Source organism: Ursus americanus, chromosome 22, assembly GCF_024610735.1.
Source record: "Ursus americanus isolate L20-20 chromosome 22, mUrsAme1.1.p, whole genome shotgun sequence".
Taxonomy (NCBI): domain Eukaryota; kingdom Metazoa; phylum Chordata; class Mammalia; order Carnivora; family Ursidae; genus Ursus; species Ursus americanus.
Genome location: NC_142148.1, coordinates 23,652,410 through 23,672,920, shown reverse-complemented (window position 1 = coordinate 23,672,920; position 20,511 = coordinate 23,652,410). Strand labels below are relative to the sequence as shown.

Below are 20,511 nucleotides of genomic sequence, written 5' to 3'. Positions count from 1 at the left end.
AGCTACCCTTTCGTTTGGAGATGGTGAGTGTCGGCCTGCAGCTTGTGGCTGGCGGCCGGAAGGTGGCCGAGCGCGGCCGCCCACCACCCTACGCCTGGCTTTCCATCCTCGGGAGGCGTCCCAGAGTCCTGGGCTGGGAATCCGCGGGGCTGGGCGGGGCTGGGCCCGAGCTGACGGGAGGGCGGAACCCGGGCAGCGCGGGCCTCCAGACCCGGACTGAGGGGACCGAGGGGACCGAGGCGGGGCCACCGTATCCCGCTGACCCTTGACCGGAAGCAGGAGCTCGGGCCTTGGCGAGGGTCTGACGGAGATGGGGAGGCCAGCCAACAGGCCCTTGCATCCTAGCGTCCCGGGCCTAGTTGCGCGATAACAATGATAATGTTTCCTGGAAGCTTAATTTGTGTCAGGCGTTGCTAAGCGCTTTCCGTATGTTGGCTCTCCTCACCACAGCTCTGTGAGATAGGTGCGACCATTATCCCTATTTAACATACTTGGAGTCTAAAGCCGAGTGAAATTAAATACCTTGCCTCAGGAAATGGCGGAGGTAGGTTTGAACCCTAGAAGCTTGACTGACGCCTTTCTGTCCGTGTGGTTCTTTCGAGCGTCTAGAACTTGGTGCATGAATTAGAAATCGGCGGGGTCCACCCTTGGACATCCCAAAGCCTTGCTGGCAGGAACTGTTGGCTCTTTATGCTTTTGTAGGTTTGTTTTCTCGTGGTTTTTATCCTCCCGACTTGTAGATTACTTGAAGACTTCTAAAATGTGAAATCAGAAATCTTATTTAAAAATATGAAGTCCACAGGAAAAATGGCAAAGGAAAAAGGAACAGTGCCATGACCTAGAGGCAAGCGCTTTTCGTTAGAAGACATATTCTAGGCTTTCTGTCCTCCGTTTTCGCTTAATATAGTTTAGCTCTTATTGAACGTACAGTTGTGGACTCTGCTTTTTTCATTTATTATTACAGCATAAAGAATGTGTTTACATCACTAAAAACATGTAATAATACTTCGGACATATGTAACCTCATCTTTCACAACACTTTTTTTTTTTTTTTAAAGATTTTATTTATTTATGTGACAGAGAGACAGCCAGCGAGAGAGGGTACAGAGCAGGCGAGTGAGAGAGGAAGAAGCAGGCTCCCAGCAGAGGAGCCCGATGTGGGACTCGATCCCGAAACGCCGGGATCACGCCCTGAGCGGAAGGCAGACGCTTTAACGACTGCGCTACCCAGGCGCCCCTACACTTTTTAAACTGTAAAAGAAAAATGAATTTTTAACAGATAATACCTGCACACAGAAAAAATAATCTGAAACAATCTAACTGAAAAATAAATCTCCCACTCAGCCCTGATCCCCAGCCTCAGTCTCCAGAGTTGAAAGTTAGTTTCTTATATATCTACATGCAAATACAGGCATGTATATGCTCCCTCCTTTTCTGACACAAATGGTAGCTTACTGCAACCTGTACCATGCTACTGTGTTTATACTCATAAAAGCAGAACATATTTAGATGCACAGTTTAAGCAATTCAAGCAGTTTCAAAGTATGTAATGTAGAATGTGCATGTGGTCCCCATGTTACTCCTCTATGGTAAATGACAGTTGGCAGTTGGGTGTGTTTCCTCCTAAATTTGATTAGTGCATAAGCACATTTACATATAAGCTATTTATTGCATGAAACTGGAACGTTTATGTTTCTACATATTAAGTTTACTTAGGCTATATATAGAAAGAGATACCTCTTTCTAAAGCTCATTCTGTTCACTTAAAAATACCAAACATTTTTCCATGGCAATGTATACAAATCTTAATTCTTTTTAAAGACTGTATAATATTCCACTGCTGTAAATACATTTAGGTGATTTACAGTTTTTCACTCTGGACAATGCTGCAGTAACTGTTGGCTTTTTTTTAAAGATTTATTTATTTGAGAGAGAGAATGCAAGTGGGTGAGGGGCAGAGGGAGAGAGAATTCTCAAGCAGACTCCCCACTGAGCACAGAGCTGGACTCGGGTCTCCATCCCAGGACCCTGAGATTATGACCTGAGCTGAAATCAAGAGTCTGACGCTTTACTGAGTCACCCAGGTGCCCCTGCAGTAACTGTTGTTGGTTTTTTTGTGTATGTGTGTGTGCTTATGCTAGTGTCTATGTAGGATATACAATAGATTCCTAGAAGTGTTACTTCTGGCATGCATATTTTATAGCTTGGTAGTAACTGCCAAATTGCCCTTCAGAATGGTGATATAAAAATCATCCATGGGGCGCCTGGGTGGCTCAGTCGTTAAGCGTCTGCTTTCGGCTCAGGGTGTGATCCCGGCATTATGGGATCCAGCCCCGCATCAGGCTCCTCCACTGGGAGCCTGCTTCTTCCTCTCCCACCCCCCCTGCTTGTGTTCCCTCTCTCACTGGCTGTCTCTCTCTGTCAAATAAATAAATAAAATCTTTTAAAAAAAAATCATAATTCTATCTAGTTTTACTTCACCACACAACTATTTTCATCTTTGTATGTTCTCCTTCCTCTTGGTTCACATGTGCCTATTTTTCAAGATGTACATTCTACTTCTCTTGTGTTTGTTTTAATGTCCAAAGAGATTTAATTTAACCTTGTTGTTAACATCATCTTTGTGATCAGTTATTTTTAGTGACTACATAATGGTAAAATAGCTGTACCATAATTTGCGAAACCATTCCCGCTGGTGTACATTTGGGTTGCTTCTAGTTCTTCATTAGTTGGGATAATGCTGTGATGAGTACTATTGTATGTGTGGAATTTTCTTTTTTTAAAAAATTACTAGATTATTTCCTTAGGAGAAATTCTCAGGAAGAGAACTTCTGAGGCCAAGGGACCAAAACTTATGGGTCTTGCAGTAGTGTTGTCCTGTAGCTTTCCCAAAAGGTCGAATTGCCTTTGTACCAGTTTTGCCGTAACTGCTAGATTTAAAAAGATACTTAATAATTGGTACAATTTTTCATTATTTTGGAATGAAATAAAATGTTTCCTGTTTTTCAGGAAACAGTGAATATTTTTCTATATGTTTGTAATTTCTCTTAGGTATATTTTCTACTAGTATCCTTTTTGCCCACTTAGTTAATTTTTAGACTTTGTTTTTCTTTCTTTTTTTTAAAGATTTTATTTATTTGAGAGAGAGAAGGTGAGAGAGAGAGATCATGAATAGGAAGGAAGGGTAGAGAGAGAAGCAGACTCCCCTCTGAGCAGGGAGCCCGATGCAGGGCTTTATCCCAGGACCCTGGGATCATGACCTGAGCTGAAGGCAGATGCTTAACCGACTGAGTCACCATGGCGCCCCTTGACTTTATTTTTCTTGATCATTTTGTGTGATGTTTTGGAATTACTCTTTTGTTATATTAGATGCAGATTTTTTTGTCCTTTTGTTTCATTTTTGTTTTATACAAATCATAATGTTTATGCTTAGCAGTCAGATTGGTCAGTTTCTTTGTGAATCATTTGCTTCTGATTGTTATTCCTCTTATGCTGAACCAGTAAATAATCCTGGAGTTTTACTGCTACTTGTTTTTCTGTCTGTCAACAACATGCACCTGGGAACTAAAGAACCCAGAAGGCTTGTTTCTTGCCTGATGCAGACACACATGTTAGTAGTACTTACAACCCAGGATGTGGAGGATACCAGTTGGGCTCTCTCTAGGAGCAGGACAGGAAGTTGGAGATGTGAGCCAACCCTGGGGGACTGCATATCCACTCAGATATTTCTGATACCAGTTGGATAGCTCTGCAGGAACAACAAACTCTGATCTAGAGCTGGCATGACTTGGATGCCTGCCTAGGACTGTCCTTTCCTATCTGTAAATGTCCCTGTTGCTGCTTGTGGCTTTTTGGCAACATTAGTTTTTCTTCTTCACTCTTTCAGGGCTGAACTTGAGGTTTGTTTTAAGCAGTTTCTCCTGAACCCAGATAGGTAGCTGGTGCCCTGCTGTCTCCTAGAGACCCCTCTAGACCTCATGATCCCCAACTCACCCAGGCCTAGCTTCATCCTACTGGTTGGGATCATGTTGGGAAAGACTATTCTTATTCTCTAGTCTTACAGAAAAATATTTTTATTTTATTTATATACTAGACAAAAGTCAAATATTTCTAACATACAAAAGTTTTTGAAAATCAATAGATATGAGGAAAAATCGAAAGACTCAAAAATGAGAGTTGTAAACAGGCAATAAGTTTCATTTCAACTTCACTGATAATTCTTAAAGATGAGTTGACTTTCTCTTGTATGATTTTTGCCTATCAAATTAGCAAAGAATCAAAAAATATTGGCAATACTAGCCCCCTCTGTTCTTTAAACATGCCAAACTTGTTTCCATTTCACTGCCTTTGCTTTCAGTCCTTTGCCTGGAGTGCTTTCCTTTCTCATCATTTAGTTCTTCGCTTAAAGAGTACATCCTCAGGTGTTCCAGACCACGCTAGCCAAAGTATATTTCCCTGCCCCCAGCCCTGTTCCTGTACCCTGCAGGAATCTTGGTTACTTGTTTTTTGAATGTCTCTTCACCATCAGCCATGAAAAAAAAAAAAAAAAATCCTGGGGCACCTGGGTGGTTCAATCAGTTAAGCACCTGCCTTCAGCTCAGGTCATGATTCCTGGGATCAATCCCCACATTGGGCTCCCTGTAGGGAGCCTGCTCCTCCCTCTCCCTCTGCCCCTCTGCTTTTGCTCTCTCTCTCTCTCATTTGTCTTCATTCTCTCTCAATTAAATAAATGAAAATCTTAAAAAAAAAAAAAAAAAGAATGTCTCTTCACCAGAATGTGAGCTGCCTGCAGGCAAGGACCTCATCAGTTGTGGTCAGTGGCATATTCAGCTCTTCTCTTGACCTGCTATGTGTCCTTGGGCAAAACTTCTTTCTGGATCTCTGTTTCCTCATTATAAAATGGAGATCCTACTAACATGGAAGGTTCAGATGAGAGATGTCTGAAAACATTCATCGCAGTATCTGATCTGTAGCAGGTACTGAGCAGGTTAACGTATAAGTGTATGTCCTCTTTTTCTTGGCGTGTGTTTTCTTTAAGCAGCCAGGTCTTGGTCATGGGTTCTCATTAAATGTAGGATCACCTAAACCCTAGCTTTTGTTTTCCCTGGGTACTGTAAGGCCATGTCCCCCCTCCTATACTTGAAAAGTAAAACATGGTTTTAAAACATGGTTGTAGAAATGCTTTTTATTTGTTCCTTAAGTATTTACTGAATCTATACTGTGCCAGGTAGTGGGACTATAAAGTTGAGGTCCTTGTTCCTGGGGTGCTTTGGGTGTAGAGGAGCACAGATAGTTATCCCACTGTGGTAAGTGCTGTGAAGGCAGGGTGCAGGGGTACCCAGAAGAGGGACAGAAGAGGGGAGAAGGTCTCCCACCAAAGGCTCGTGAGCTGAATCCAAAGAGTTGGGAGTTAGTTATATCAAGCAGTGAGTGAGGGAGAGAAGGTTGCTTCCTTCAGAGGGAGCAGCACACATCAAGACTCAGGCTCAGACAGGCTGTGCTTGCCCCCTGCAGTCTGTTCTCCACACAGCAACCAGAGCCATTGTTTTGAAACATCAGATCTTGTCATTCCTCACCTCAAAACCAGCTAGTGGCTCCCCATATCATCCCCATTAAAAACCAAAGTCATTGCTGTGGTCTACCAAACCCACGGAAATCTAATCTGACCCTGACTACCTCTCTCATCTGGCCACCTGCTGCTCACTGCACTTCAGCCACACTGGCTCCTTTGAGCCCTGGAACATGCTACCTCCGACTCTTGTACTTGCTCTTCATGCTGTCTGGAACACTCCCCTTAGAAAACCACATTAGCTCCCTCATTTTCTTCATTCAGATCTCTACTCAGCTATCACCTTAGTGAGGCCTTCTCTGACCACCTTACTTAAAATTGCCTGCCTGGGTGGCTCAGTTGGGCATCTGCCTTCAGCTCAGGTCATGGGCTCAGGGTCCTGGGATCGAACCCCACATCAGGTTTCTGCTCAGCGTGGAGTCTGCTTCTCCCTCTGCCCTTTCCCCAGCTTGTGCTCTCTCTCTCTCTCTCTCAAATAAATAAACTCTTAAAAAAAAAAAAAATTGCCATCAGCTCCTGCATTCCAGAGCCCCCTTCCCTACTGTATCTGACATTCTATTTTACTTGGGTTTTTTGTTGTTTATTTGTTTTTTAATGTCTGCCTCTCCCCTTATGTCAGCTTCATGAGAGCAAAGGCTTTTGTTAGATTTTGTTCATCATAGCATCCCCAGGCCTAAAACAATGTCTGGGACATAGAAGGTACCCATATACCTGAAGTAGGACTGAAATGAATAGCAGTTATAAAGTATTCATCTTTTTAATTTCAGTCCCACTTTCCACCCTCCAGGGGATATTTGAGACCTCTATTCTGACATCTTTGATTTTAGCTTTCTTTCCCTTCCCTAGGTTGATTGCACATTGACTGAGCTGTCAATGTTGAGCGTGTCAGAGCCCTACGTCCCCATATTAGAAATCTCTTTCTTGGATACACAGAGAAGGGTTAAAAAAATGTTTGGGTTTTGTGGGTGGTGGTTGTTGTTGTTGTTGTTGTTTTTAAGCTTATTTATTTTAGAGAGAGCACGAGTTGGGGGAGGGCGGGAAATCTCAAGCAGACTCCTCACTGAGTACGGAGCCTGACTTGGGGCTCAGTCCCATGACCTTGAGATCATGACCTGAGCTGAAACCAAGAGTCGGATGCTTAATCACCTGAGCCACCCAGGCACCCCCAAAAATGTTGTTAAATAGAAACAATATAATGGGGTAAAAAGAGGCTTGTTTAAAAAAAAAAAAAAGAAAAGAAAAGAAGACCTTACCTATAATTCCCTGCTCTCAATGTGGCTTTTCTTTTTTTCAGAGTCCTAGCTTGCTTGTTTTCATGTGGTTGCTCTCATCAGGCACTTTATTTTTGCACAGCTGTTTTCACTTAATGTTATAAACTTTTTGTGGTGATATAAATATTCTGATTACCATTTAATGTGTGTATTATTTTCCTATGAACGGACATTCTGTAATTTATTTGGCTTTATTCCTAATTATTGGGCATTTTTGGCTCTTTCTGTTTTTTGCAACTGCAGATGTCACAGCAGCAAACATCTTGCTGTAGTCTTCTTTTAAGTTATTTCCTTAGGATGAGTTTCAGGAAAGTTACCAGGTCAGATTGAGTCCTGTGTAATATTGACCACTATTGTACTTTACCCCTCCTCTCCAGAATAGCACTTAATAGGAGTTCAGTGAAAGTCTTGAATGAATTATGACCTCATACATGCATGACCCATTGTATTGTACTCATGTCTACAGAGCTAGCCCTGTCCTTTTACTCAGGCTCCAGATTTATGAGGTGTCAGGCTATTTGCCATCTCGTAGGAGGAACTTGTTTGCTCTTCTCTCTAGCATTTGAGTATTCTTGTATCATTGGGGAGTGGGTGGTAGTGACTGGATTGTCAGCCTTGTTCCTACTAGAAAAACAGTAATTCATTGTGCTCTCTCCATCACTGTTTAGAAGCTCCTCCCCTCCAGGCCAACTCATTAGCCCTTGTGGGTCGGGAACCACTTTCTTTAGGTGGAGGGCATCTGTTTTTAACATAGTCTGACTCAGCCTTGGAGTAGCTTCTGCCTGGATTCTGGACTGGTCTGGAAGGGGCCTCCTAAGAACAAGCACACTTTAAGGCCAGTTTCCATCCACAGAGGTAGGCCTAGTTCAGTTAAGCAGCTGTTTATTGAGCACCTATTCTGCAGAGCATTGTAGAAACTCTAAGTAATCCAGTACCTAATGCATTCCTAGAGAGGTACAGTCAAGAGTTTGGGGAGTCAGAAGTGGGCAAAGACTCCAGAGTTGGGGATCAGTAAAAGCTTCGTGGAAGAGGTAATGTCTTAGATGGCCTAGAAGAATTTATTGGATTTCCTTGTTAGGATATAAAAGATGTGGAGGTAGGGAGGTATGGCCATGGAGCTGGAGAGTTGAAGGAAGGGTAAAAGAGATGGGAGTGATAATATAGAAGCCCTGGCATGATAGGGTGAGGACCCAAATGCCATGTGCCAGTTTCTGGAGAATCAGGATTAATGAGCCCCTTCCCCAGGCACATTTTCTGTGCCTGTGTGCCATGTGTCACTCTGTCTCAGATAGTAGCTTACTAAGTCGCTAAGTTTATCCTCATGGAGTCATTTTTCTTCCTTTGGAATATTTTCATTTGTGCTGTTTGGGCCACAAATGACAACTTAGGCTCCTTCCTGTTAGATACCACTGTTTGGGTTTTTTCAAATCATCAGAGTCTGGTCCTCCAGGTGTCCCAAATACGTGAGTCATGGATATACTGCCAAGAATGGTATTTATATTCTGCTCCAAATTAGCTAAGCAGGGAGGGGTAATAGTGCCTCGTGGGCAAAGAGCCAGTAGCCCCGCCCCATGCTGGGGTTTGTGAGCAGATGGGTTAAGCCCTGGGGATGCCCTAGGGACCACTCCAAACAGACCTGGGGAGCTTTGAGGAGGTGCCATATGCCTGGGTGTTACTTGTTTGTTATTGGAAGACAGATGGGTGATTAATCTGCCAGGAGTATGAGGGAGTCAGTCCAGTCTTACTGGCCCCTCCTGACCTGGGTCTTGTTTTCTCTGGCAGGCAGAGGTGGAGGAGACACTGAAGCGACTTCAGAGCCAGAAGGGAGTACAGGGCATCATCGTGGTGAACACAGAAGGTACGCCCTCCCTTGCGCCATGACCTGCTCACAGGCAGGCCCCGAGAAAACAGCCCAAACACAGCATGACACTTAACTGTTTACTAAGCCCCTTCATGTACAGGATCTGATTTTTACCCTTTTTAAGCACTTCCAGTGTCCTAGGACTATTATTGGTATTCCAGAGTTTAAAAAAGGAAAAATTCACTCAATCCCACTGCCCTCACAGATCATACTTTTTACTATGCCATGCTTTTCTAGCCCTTGCCCAGGTACATCTTCTCTTGGTTATAATTATTATAATTGTTACTCTTTTGCATATGTTTACTCATGAGCTTGTTTTTTGGCTCTTTTTCTTCTATGATTTACGTAAGCAAATTTTTTAACTTCCACTGCAATGTTTATCAGCCATCCACCATTTATATGGTTTCTACGTTTTTTTTTAAGTAAACTCTACCCCAGTGTGGGACTCAGACCACACTGAGTTGCACAATCTGCACACTGAGCCAGCCAGGTGCCCCTGTTTCTGCTTTTTTGCTAGATGATACTCTGGTCAACTTCTTAATGCCAATAGCTTTTCCCTCCTTTTGGGGGCGGGGAGGGACAGAGGGAGAGGGGGAGAGAATCCTGAGCCACCCAAGCATCCCTCCCTCCTTTTCTATAGCATTTTTTTCAACAACTAGAAGAGTACAGATACTAATTTTCCCAAACTGCAATAGACATGGTGAAGAAAAGGACTAACATTTATCGGACACCTGTTCTGTGCCAGGCCATAGGCCAGTGCTTTACAAACATATTGTTTCATTTATTCCCTAAAGCAACCCTGTTGTCTCCATTTTGCAGTGGAGAAAACAGAGTCTGGAAATTTAATTGGTTTGCCTGCCATTGGAGAACCAAGATTTCATGCCAAGTCTGTCTGAATGCACTTGTGCTCTCTCTCCCACACTGTACTGTGAAGGAACAGAGAGTAGCTGCTGGTCTGTGGCCCAGGCCATGCCCAGGGTCACCCAGCTGGGCTCCCCCATTCTCTAGAGGAGTGCATTTAGTCAACTCTGATTTGTTTGAGATTCCTTGAGAGCTCTGTGTGTATGTGTTGTCATTCTAGCCCTTGTTTTTTGAAGGGCAGAATTCTCCCAGAATTAGAAAGGCATTAAGTAATGCCTACTTAAATAGAGCAGAATGAAAGTCATCAGGGGTGAAGAAGTAGAAGTGGCATGTCCTTAGTTAGAATGTTATTTTCCAAGTTGTCAGACCCTGGCCAGCCCAGAACTAGGTAGCGCATAGTGCGTGCTCCCCAGCTTTGTCAAAGCAGGCAGCAGGTTGGGTGCCCTCAGAACACTGTGGAGGCAGGAACAAGTTCCAGCTCAGGTCTGCCACTGCTCAGCTGGAGGACCTGAGGCTTCCTCTTCCCTTCTTCAGACCTTTGCTGCCATAAGTGGAGTGGTTGATCCGGGTAATCTCTTTTGGCTGCTTCTTACTCCAAGATCTGAAAGACTATTTGCATATCTCCCAGAGAGACTGTCTTCTCAGACTGGACATTTTTTGACCCCAAATGGGGAAGGAACGGCTCCCGGGGGTGTTTCCCAAATGGGGAGGTAGTAGGCATCCATCAGTATTTGCAAGCCACAGCCTTCAGTTTTGCCTTAAAACTGCCCCGAAGCTTGAGCTTTTTCATTGGGAGAATATAGCACCAACTGCTTACCTTTTGGATACTAATGAGCACTTCTTTTTCATATACTAATGTGGCAGTATTGCCCAGTGACTAAGAATATAAAATGTGGAACCAGACTGCCTAGGTTTGAATCCTGGCTCTACTTAATTTTTATCAGCTGTGTGATCTTAGACTAATCACTTAACCCCTCTGTTCCAGTTTCCTCATCTGTAAAATGTGGATAATTATACTACCTTCCTTTAAGGGAAGCTTTTAGAACAGTGCCTGATGTATGGTAACTGCCATATAAATGCTAAAATTATTGCGTGTATTCATTTATTTTTAATTTGTGTCCCATCTACAGACCTCCCACTTTAGTCTCTCATTTACATTTCACACCGTGACCCTGGAAGGCAGGGGTATTGCCCGTTTTTCAGATGAGGAACCCAAAGCTGAGAGAAATTAGGTGACCTGTTTAAGATCACCCAGCTGTGGATGGAGGTGGTCAGAACTCATACTGTATAGGGCCTTTAAGCTCTCTGGAAGCTTCCATTTAGGATGATTAGTTAGGGATTCCTATTATCCCCTCTAGGGCTTTCCTGCCCCTGTGATTCAACTCAGCTGCCTTTTCCTGCATGATGCCTTTCCAGACCACTGCAGCCTAAAGTGATTGCTTTTGCCCCTGAATTAATGACACACCATTATCCCAGTCCCTTACCAACCACCTGCCCCTGCACTTTGATCTCTTTACCTTGGCCAAATTTAAATGATGTTGCATAGTAAAAGTGTGAATTTAAGTAGAATTACCGAGAACTTAAGGAATATTCCACTCCATTTGTACCTCTTCAGACCCCTGCAATCTTCTGCTGCTACCCACATGGGGCAACATAAGAGACTCAAATGTGTAAGCCTCACGAGGGCAGAGATTTGTTTCTTGGGTTCACTGCTATATCCCCAGCACCTAGAACAATGTCAACACTTAGTTGGTGCTTAATAAATACAGTAGTGCCCCCCTTATCCACAGGGGATACATTCCAAAACCCCCAGTGAATGCCTGAAACCAGGATAGTACCCAACACTACATATACTGTGGTTTTTCCTTTATGTACATACTTATGATAAAGTTAAATTTATAAATAAGGCACAATAAGAGATTAACAACAATAACTACTAATAAAACAATTACGACAGTATACTGTAATAAAAGTTATGTGAATGTGGTCTTTCAAAATATCTTTTTATATGGTATTCACCCTTCTTGTGATGATGTGAGATCATAAAATTGCCTCCGTGATGAACCGAAGTCAGGGGAATGACATAGGCATTGTGAGGCAACATTAGTCTACTACTCACCTGATCAGGAGGATCATCTGCTTCCAGACCAGAGTCGATGCGGGTAACTGAAACCATGGAAAGTGAAGCCACAGATAAGGCAGGGGACTGCTGCCTCTGTTAAATATTATTAATGTTTTTTATTGTCAATTGATGAAGCTGGGTTTGGTGGGAGGACCTGGCTATACAACCTTGGTCTTGACAGATCTGAGCCACAAGTTAGAAATTGTGCTTCCATGTGACCAGCTACTTCTGCAGGCTGCACAGTCCCCATTTGTGAAGGCAGAAGCTTGGAGTAGATGACCTAATCATTCAGCTGTCTTTGTGGTTTCCCCAGCTCTGACATCATGTGAATCTGGACTTGATCTCTTACCCTTATTTGAAATTCTCCCCAGTTTTGGTCCCTGTCCCGCCTCCTCACTACCTCTATGTTTTCTTTTGTTTTGAAAGTGAGCCAACAAGTGGTTGGTTTCTTGTCTCCTTTATACACCTCTCACTTAGTAGAAATGTGATCAAACTCATGACAGTATTTGAACTGCTGAAGGAGTCCTTGAGAGCACTCATTTATCATCTGCAGTAAGTGCTTAGTGAACTCTCTTTAAGGACAATGATGAGCAAATCAGACCTGGTCCTGGTCACTTCCATAATGTGTGATATCAAACTCCAGAAGAAATGGCTCTAAAGGAAAATTGTGTGGGATGGTAGAAGGGGGGCATTGACCACATATGGAGGTTGTTAGATCACCAGAAAATGGACACCTGAGGGATCAATGGGAATTATGCGAGAATGGGGGAAAGAAAGAAAGTTCCAGGCAGAGGGACCTGAGAGAAGACTGCCTTGTGGCATATAAGAAGAGAAGGTTAAGAGTTTTGCTCATCCATGGGGCGCCTGGGTAGCGCAGTCGTTAAGCGTCTGCCTTCGGCTCAGGGCGTGATCCCGGCGTTCCGGGATCGAGTCCCACATCGGGCTCCTCCGCTATGAGCCTGCTTCTTCCTCTCCCACTCCCCCTGCTTGTGTTCCCTCTCTCTCTGGCTGTCTCTGTCAAATAAATAAATAAAATCTTTAAAAAAAAAAAAAGAGTTTTGCTCATCCAGACTTCGCCAGGCCTTGATACTGGCTCCTCAAGTTACCTGGGGGATGGAATTTATTGTGTAGTGATGTTGATAACAAGCCAACATTACATTCGTAATCTTTCTAAACATTCTTAAAGAATTAGCCATATTTAATCCTCACAGCACAAGCATTATTTTACAGATGAAGAAATGGAGGCTTGAGAGGTTAAATCACTTGTATAAGTCCACATAGCCATGAAGGGATAGAGCCAGGGTATAAGTCCAGGTCATCAGATTTCTGAGTTCCTACTCAGTCATCACCTCAGCTGCTCATACTGCCATCCTTAGGAAGATTCTGCTGTGGAGTGAGGCCTCATGGGGCCTTGGTGGGCACATTATCCCTATCCAGAACCCAGTAGCAGCCCTAGTGACCTAGTCCTCTTGTCCCTTAAAGGCAAGTGATCACTACAGTCTGTCCTCATGACTTCATTTGGCTCAAAACAGCCTCTCTGACTTAGCTGCTTCTCTTGCCGTTATGTCCCCTTCTGCCCACTCTCCTGTTGCTGTGCCCTAGGAAGACAAGATTGGGCCAGTTTCTTGCCACCTGTGAGTAGGCCTGAGGGTAATTGCCTTTGGCCAGTCCTTAAGCTGGTCACTTATGGGCCAGACCAGCAGGGTCATGGGCCCCCAAATCTAGCTACTTACGTGTGAGGAGCCATTTGTGCCACATTCATCACAAATGCCTGTCAGCTATGGGCACTTAAGCCTTCCTCAATGGAACCTTCTGCTGATATGTCATGGTGATTCATAGGCACCTGATGATTCAGTTGTGTCCTGAGGTGGCTCAATCTGAGCCCCATTTTTCACCTCCATGATGATAGGCACTGACCAATAAGGGAGGTCCATGTAATAATTCATTTCGAGGAAACAATCTTCCAAACAGAAAAGGCTTGATACACAGTGGTGTTCACTGCACAGTAATTAAGTAAAAAAATGCAGCCTGTGTACCAACAATAGAGGAATGGTTAATTCTGTGGAATGGCCATTTGTGGGCTCTTTGAAAGCAGTAGCAATGCTGTTTATAAGTGTATATGCAGACAGAAAAACACGCTTTAATTTAATCATGTGTATAGACATGTGTTTACAGTTGGGCCCTAAGCGTGCCTCAGTGGGAACTGGAGCAAAGCGCTAGTGATGATAATGTCTTGGCATAGGCTGACCTTTTTTTCTTCTTCCTACTTTTCTGTATTTACAAATTCACAAGAGCTGTCCTTTTTGTTCAGGTTCTAAGTATTTTGAATGATAGTCTCTCCTTTTATTGCTGGAAGCCAGTTGAGATAGTGTGGCCCTGTGGAAGGAGCCCAGCAGTGGAGCCAACAGGCCTGCATTTGAATCCTAGTCCTACTGCTTCTGTGCTGTGTGAAGGCTCAAAGCTTCTGTTGCCTCGTTGGCGAGTGAAGATGGTGATTCCACCCCCAAAGTAATTCCCGGGACTGGTGCTGCCATGCTTGAAGTGCTCAGCACTGTGCCTGTCAAGCCCTCAGTAAATCGTGGCATTGATTGTTAACTGCTAGTCCAGTACTCTTGAATTAAAGGTGTGGGGTTGGGAGCTGGGCAGAAAGGGGCTCCAACTTCCACTCAGTCTCTGCTCTCCCCTCAGGCATTCCCATCAAGAGCACCATGGACACTCCCACCACCACACAGTATGCCAACCTTATGCACAACTTCATCTTGAAGGCCCGGAGCACCGTGCGTGAAATCGACCCCCAGAATGACCTCACTTTCCTTCGAATTCGCTCCAAGAAAAATGAAATTATGGTTGCACCAGGTAAGAGGTCTTCCACATTCCCACTTGGGAGCAGACTGTCCCAGCATATTCTGGGTAGCTTATCAGGAAGGCTTGGCACATTGATGTCCCCATAGGTGCCACTGCAAGGCCTGAAGAATTGAAGGTACAGAGTTGATTGCCTCACTGCCTAGCCAGTCTCTGACTGGCATCCCCAACAAATACTTATTAGCTGTGATTCTAGGCCAGACCCTGTACTAGAGTGTAGGCCACAGAGGGGAATCGTGGTCTCACAGAACATAAAGGAAGGTGTGATTAGGTCTCCCCAGAAGAGGGGACATTTGAGCTGAATCTAGAAGGCACAGGAAAGAGTGTAAGCAAGTTGGAGGGATGGGAAAGCTATGTTTGAAGGAAAAAGAACTCAGTGATTTGAAACCACAGCACAAGACAAAAATATCATATGGTCATTTTATCCTTGAAAAAAATGTTAAATTGCCCACTTCTAAAGTACAGTCCTGTCTCTCTGGACCGTGTATGGCCAGCTTTTCCTCCAGTGTTGGAACAGATCGCTGCTTTTGTTTCTCGTGCAGTGCTTGGCCTGCGTTTAAGAGCTGTGTAGTACAAACTATGCCTGTCTTTAGGTCTTAGGATCATTCACAGGATGATGAAATTCACCTCCTGGGAGGAGCCCACAAGGACTGGGACCACTGGAGGGAACAGCAGGGCCACCTGTCCTGGCCTGCATCACCTCACTCACATTTACAGACTGGAGAGGTGGACAGATTAATTGTCCAGGACTATTTTTGTGTTATTACTTCTGTTCTTCCCTCTCTCTTTTTGGCTGTGCCACATAGTTAAGTGTGCATGTGATGATGCAGGTGGGCTGCAGTGCAGCTCGTCTAGTTCATCAGAATATGTGTAGGAAGGAATGAGAGGTGAGATGTTTGGTCCATTTTCGAAGAGGCATCAGACACCAAACTAAGCTCTGTGGACTTGACCCTGTGACGGTTTTTAAAAAGCAGGGGGTGATATGATTGTGATTAGGGCCTGGATGAAGGAGGGTAGTATGGAGGCTGTGGATGCTGAATGTCCTTGGGCTTGGCAACACAGATGATGAGGGAGGTGGCTGCAGAATTCTGAGATAATTTGGTGGGTCACCCACCCCAATAGCAGGGCAGTGTTGGTTTTCAGGCCTGTTGTGGCCCAGTCTGGCTGCTTAGAAGGATATAAAGGGGAGAACCATTGACCCAGTCACAGGGGCTCACAGTCTCCTTTGGACACTCCCTAGAGGGGTAGGGACAGAGCAGGTTGGTCGCAGAGAAGAACATAGGATAATTCAGAGGCATTTATTCCAAAAACATGCTGTATGCTGTTTATCAGTTTAATCACTATTTGATACATCACCTACTAACCCATTATGATGCCTCAGGTTCTCTGAGGAAAACCAGATTGCAGCAGACAAAACATGTTTTCCCAGCTTTATCTCTTTTGAATGTGACCTTAAGTCATGGAATATCTCTGAACTACTACTTCCATGTCTATAAAGTGTCTAGTAAGGTACTATCCTGCTCTGGTCTCCTGAGACACCCCCATCTGATTGAGTGGGTTGGCTTTGGGGGGGGGGGTAGAAAGAATATTTTCAGTATTATTTGAGCTCAAATCCCTCAAGATTCGACTTCATGTTGTGTAGCTACACAAACTTCTACTTCCCTAAAAGTTAGGCTGGGAATGGTCCCTCTGTTTACCCTGCATGTCAGAGCAGACTTTGTGCCCACAGGAAGGCACACATTGTGAGGCAAGGACAAATGATGTGGTTCCCAAATTAGATTCTCCATGGACAGTTTCTCTTAACTTAAAGCTTCCAAGAACGTCTCCTCTGGAATGGTAGAGTCATCTGGAAGTTCTTGACCATCCATTCTCAGCTCAACAGCAAAGGCATCTCCAGCTTGCCCTTGAGGACCCACAGGCATTCACAGTTCATGGGTGTAGTTGGTGCTTGAGTCCAGGGTTGGCAACTCCCAAGTTAGAAGTTCTCCTTGGAGTTTGTGGGCCCAGAAGCCCCTTAGCTTTGTCAGTGGCGGTGAAGATGGAATGGCTGGGCTCTTCCTGAGCGACACACAGAGGCCTGCAGGGAGGGCCTTCACGCCTTGTCATTCTTGCTCACTCACTCTGTCTCACACTCACATTCTCACAGTGCCACATGCACACATTCTCTTACACTGGGGAGCCGTGTGACTTTTTGAGGTTGCCTTCAACACAGTGAGTGTTCTTTCTGAACACCCTCACCACTTCTCCAGTCACCCTGCTGCCTTTCAGAGCTTCAAGAGACTTCAGCTTCTCTCCCTGGGCCCTCACACATGCCATCCTGCTGCTGGCAACACTCCATCTTGCCTTTTTCATTTAGCCAACAAGCCTGCTTATCTGCATTTTTAAGTCTGTCTCCCCGCCTAGACCGTTCCAAGACGACAGAGATCTGTAAGCACATAGTAAGCATTTAACAGATAGTTGATGAGTAAGTATATAAATGATTCCCTAAATCTCCCTCCATTGCTGACACTGCACTGTGGAAGTAAGAGGTAGGGTGAGCAGTGGGGATGGGGTCAGGATTGTCTGTGGGACATGGTATTTAAGATGAAAACCAATAATTTGACACCTTGACTCACCCACTTTGATATGGCAAAACTATATATGTATATTGGATTTTGGTGCCAGAATTCTTGTGGGCAGGAGCCACTGACCAGAGCCTCTGAAGCATTAGGACTAGATTGCCTTAGAATTTCCACAGAGCACAAGCCCCACGGGGATGACCCCCAGCATAGAACAGGCCTAGCTGCTGCATGTTGAGGTGAGTCCTTCTGGGACTATAATTAGCACCCCACACCGTGGGAACAATGTGGAAGAGCCCTGCCCAGGAAGGAAGTCCACTGACCCTTTCTTCCTACCTAATCTTTCTGGTTGATCAAACTGAGAAGCTGTTTCCCAGACCACAACTAGCAACAGGTAGTTTCAGACAGTTTGGTCCTTCGTACATGGGCCAAATTTCACCCCATCCTGGCGCAGAATAGCCTGTGGGAAAAGACGTTTTAAGACAGACTTTTGGTTTTCATTTATTAACCTCACTAATATTAAGGCCAAGTTAATGCAGCATAATCAAACTTTAACACTCTGCTTCCCACAAAGTACTTGGAGTGATATTATTGAATTTAGAGCTTGATGTTTGGAAGAAGAGACACTAGTATTGCTAATTGTGTCCGTTTCTGTTGGTGGCTTGTTAATTATTTCTGTTTTTATTTGTAAGTGATGTTAACTTCTACAGATTGCTTAGCCATGAAACTCTTAGTCTTATAAAATCTGTTTCTTATTATCTGCAACAGCCTGTCGTCATGGGAAGAAGCAAACTTTAGGTTTGAATCAGCACACAAAGCTGGCAAGGCCAAGGTCCTGCCATTTTTCCCCTCTTCAGCAGAGGGCAGACCAGAAGCGTGCAAACCCAGCTAGCTACCCCACCGGGCGTTTTTGCCTTGGCTTGGGCAAGTCATTTAACCCTCTGAGCCTCCGTGAAGTGGAAAACACTAGTGTCTGTCTCATAGAGTATTTATTGAGGTACCATATGAGAAGCATTTGGCCCAGGACTGGGCACATGGAAGCCTTGATAAATGTTTGTGGTTTAAGTGGACAAAGTTGAAATGCCCTGCTTCGCCAATTTCTTATAAAATGAAGAGCAACCTTAACCTAGTGGTTGTCCCAGAACCTGCAGCATCAGAATTACCTGGAAACTTGTTAAGAATGCAAATTCTTTTAACTATACTGGAATTAAAATTAAAAACTTCATTAGAGGTGCCTGGTTGGCTCAGTAAGAGGAGCATGTGACTCTTGATCTTGGGGCTATGAGTTTGAGCCCCAAGTGGGGTGTAGTGAGAGGTAAGTAAGTAAATAAATAAACTTTAAAGAAATAAATACAAATTTAAAAATAAAAACTTAATTTAAAAAATGCAAATTCTTGGGCTCCACTCCAGACCTGAATCCAGAGGGCTAGGGGTGGGGCCCAGTAGTGTTTGCTTTGAGCCCAGCCCTCTAGGTAATTCAGGTGCACTCTAGTTTGAGAATCACTGCGGGAGGCAATTCATTTAAATTCTCTGAACCTGAGTTTTCCTACCCAGAAAACGGGAATGATAGTCTTACCTCCCTGTTGGTACCCTGTGTTACCATGAGGATGAGAAAGGAGGATGTGCTGCAGGCTATAGCTGCCGGGTGGGAGGGGCTCCACTTTCCCAGCAGCCACACTGTAGAAGCCCCTTTGGGAAACTTGCAAGTTCATCTTCTGTTTTCCCAACAGTTGGAGGTAGCCTGAGCATTGATGCTTTTTATTGTTCCCCTCCCCTTTTATATAATGTAATGATTTAATGATTTAGCGATTTATTTTTTCATTTTTCTCTTTTGCAGATAAAGACTATTTCCTGATTGTGATTCAGAATCCAACTGAATAAGCCACTCTCTTGGCTCCCTGCGTCATTCCTTAATTTAATAGCCCCCAAGAATAATAATGTTAATCATGTCAACCAACTGGCAGGTGGAAATCACCTTAGAGCCTACTTAGACCAGCCCAGTGACCAAAGTCATCAAAGTCATCCCTCTGCCGGCCAGTCACCCTTGAATTCTTGGGAGGGCCTTTTTTCCTTGCCTCCAGATTTTGGAGCAAGTGCTTTGAGCAGCCCACACCTTGCTTCCTTCTGACCTGCAGTTCACTTTGTCACCCTTGGAAAAGGCTGTTTTTCTTTAACTAAAAATAACTGAAATGCTTACCCTGCTGTGTGTCTTTAAACACTAGGTTGAAGAGGCCTCTCTGCCTCCCTCTCTTCCTATGTAATCACGTGGTCTGAAGGCTGAGCCCCAATGCTGCCTCCAGCCCCCACGGCAGATTGGATTTGTGGTTCAGAGAGGCCTGCTTTCCACTGCACCTGTGGCCACACTTGCTGAGTGGATTTCGGTTTATAATTGGTACCCTGGTTTGTCCTTTTGTCCCTAGCCTTTTGTCCCTAGCCACCCCTCTTATCATTTCCTGCTCCCACCAATGTTTTAAAAGATTTTTTTTTCCTCTACACTGCACTGGGGATAGGAAAGGAGTGATATTTTTTGAGTACCCAGAATACACCAGGTGTGTTATATACCTTGACTCATATCATCCTCACAGTACCCTGAAGACAGTGTTAAAGCCATATTCAAGATGAGGAAACTGAGGTCTAGAGAATGACTTGCCTGAGGTTTCACAACTATGGCACAGTCTCTGACTCCAAAAGCTCTGTTTTTTCTGCACCTTCTTCCCAGAATTCCCCAATGGTCCCCTTTACCTGAATGATCTCATAAACAGGTAAATATGTGCCTTCCTTCCCTTAGACTCGGGGCTGGGGGGGCGGGGAGGGCATGGGTACAGGGAGGAGGCCCCAGAACGTGCCTGCTACTCTGTGAGGCTGTAGGCCACCCATCATTCAGTAGCACTCTGGGATTCCCCCCCCCCCAGAAACCACATGTATTTATTTTTTGTATTAGGTTTTTCTTTTTATCTTGTTTCTTGTTACAGAGAGAAAGGATTCAAAACTGTGTAGTATAAACCTTGAAATTCCCCTCCATTGTCCTTCATTCGCCAAAAGTAACCTTTGTCTACAAGTGAGTTCTTCCAACTAGCAAAAATACTTTTCTAAATTTTCCAGGGAATTTTCCTTAATGGTATCAGGGGAGTAAAAGATGTACCCTTGGGAGGCTGAGGGTGTAGATTATAAGGACTCAGCAAAGTTTTTTCAAAATCTCCCTTTTTAGTGAAAGACATGTTTGTCTTAATATAGCAGTAATACTTTCAAATAATTTTCCCCAAATCTCCAAGGAAAACTGATTCTCTGGGAAAACACTGTAGGTTTGCCCTGTCCCAGTGGGCTTAGGAAGCACACCTGAGGAGAGGGTGATTGTAGGACCAGAGCAAAATGACGCTGGATCAGTAATGATCTCAGAGATTCAGTTT

The 20,511-nt window shown here is 44.3% G+C and overlaps 1 protein-coding gene across 1 annotated transcript; it reads left to right on the top strand.

Annotated features, from left to right (window-relative positions):
• Window positions 1-297: 297 nt before the first annotated feature.
• On the top strand, window positions 298-19,300 carry DYNLRB1 (dynein light chain roadblock-type 1). Its single transcript, XM_045806567.2, has 4 exons — window positions 298-544; window positions 8,623-8,698; window positions 14,373-14,540; window positions 18,942-19,300. Exons 1-4 carry the CDS (start codon window positions 536-538, stop codon window positions 18,983-18,985), a joined length of 297 nt encoding a protein of 98 aa, XP_045662523.1. The 5' UTR covers window positions 298-535; the 3' UTR covers window positions 18,986-19,300.
• Window positions 19,301-20,511: the final 1,211 nt, after the last annotated feature.

Excerpts from the sequence above, each read along its gene's own strand:
- DYNLRB1 (XM_045806567.2), top strand. Across the intron at positions 8,699-14,372 it reads CATCGTGGTGAACACAGAAG|GCATTCCCATCAAGAGCACC; the intron begins GTACGCCCTCCC and ends CTCTCCCCTCAG. Across the intron at positions 14,541-18,941 it reads TGAAATTATGGTTGCACCAG|ATAAAGACTATTTCCTGATT; the intron begins GTAAGAGGTCTT and ends TCTCTTTTGCAG.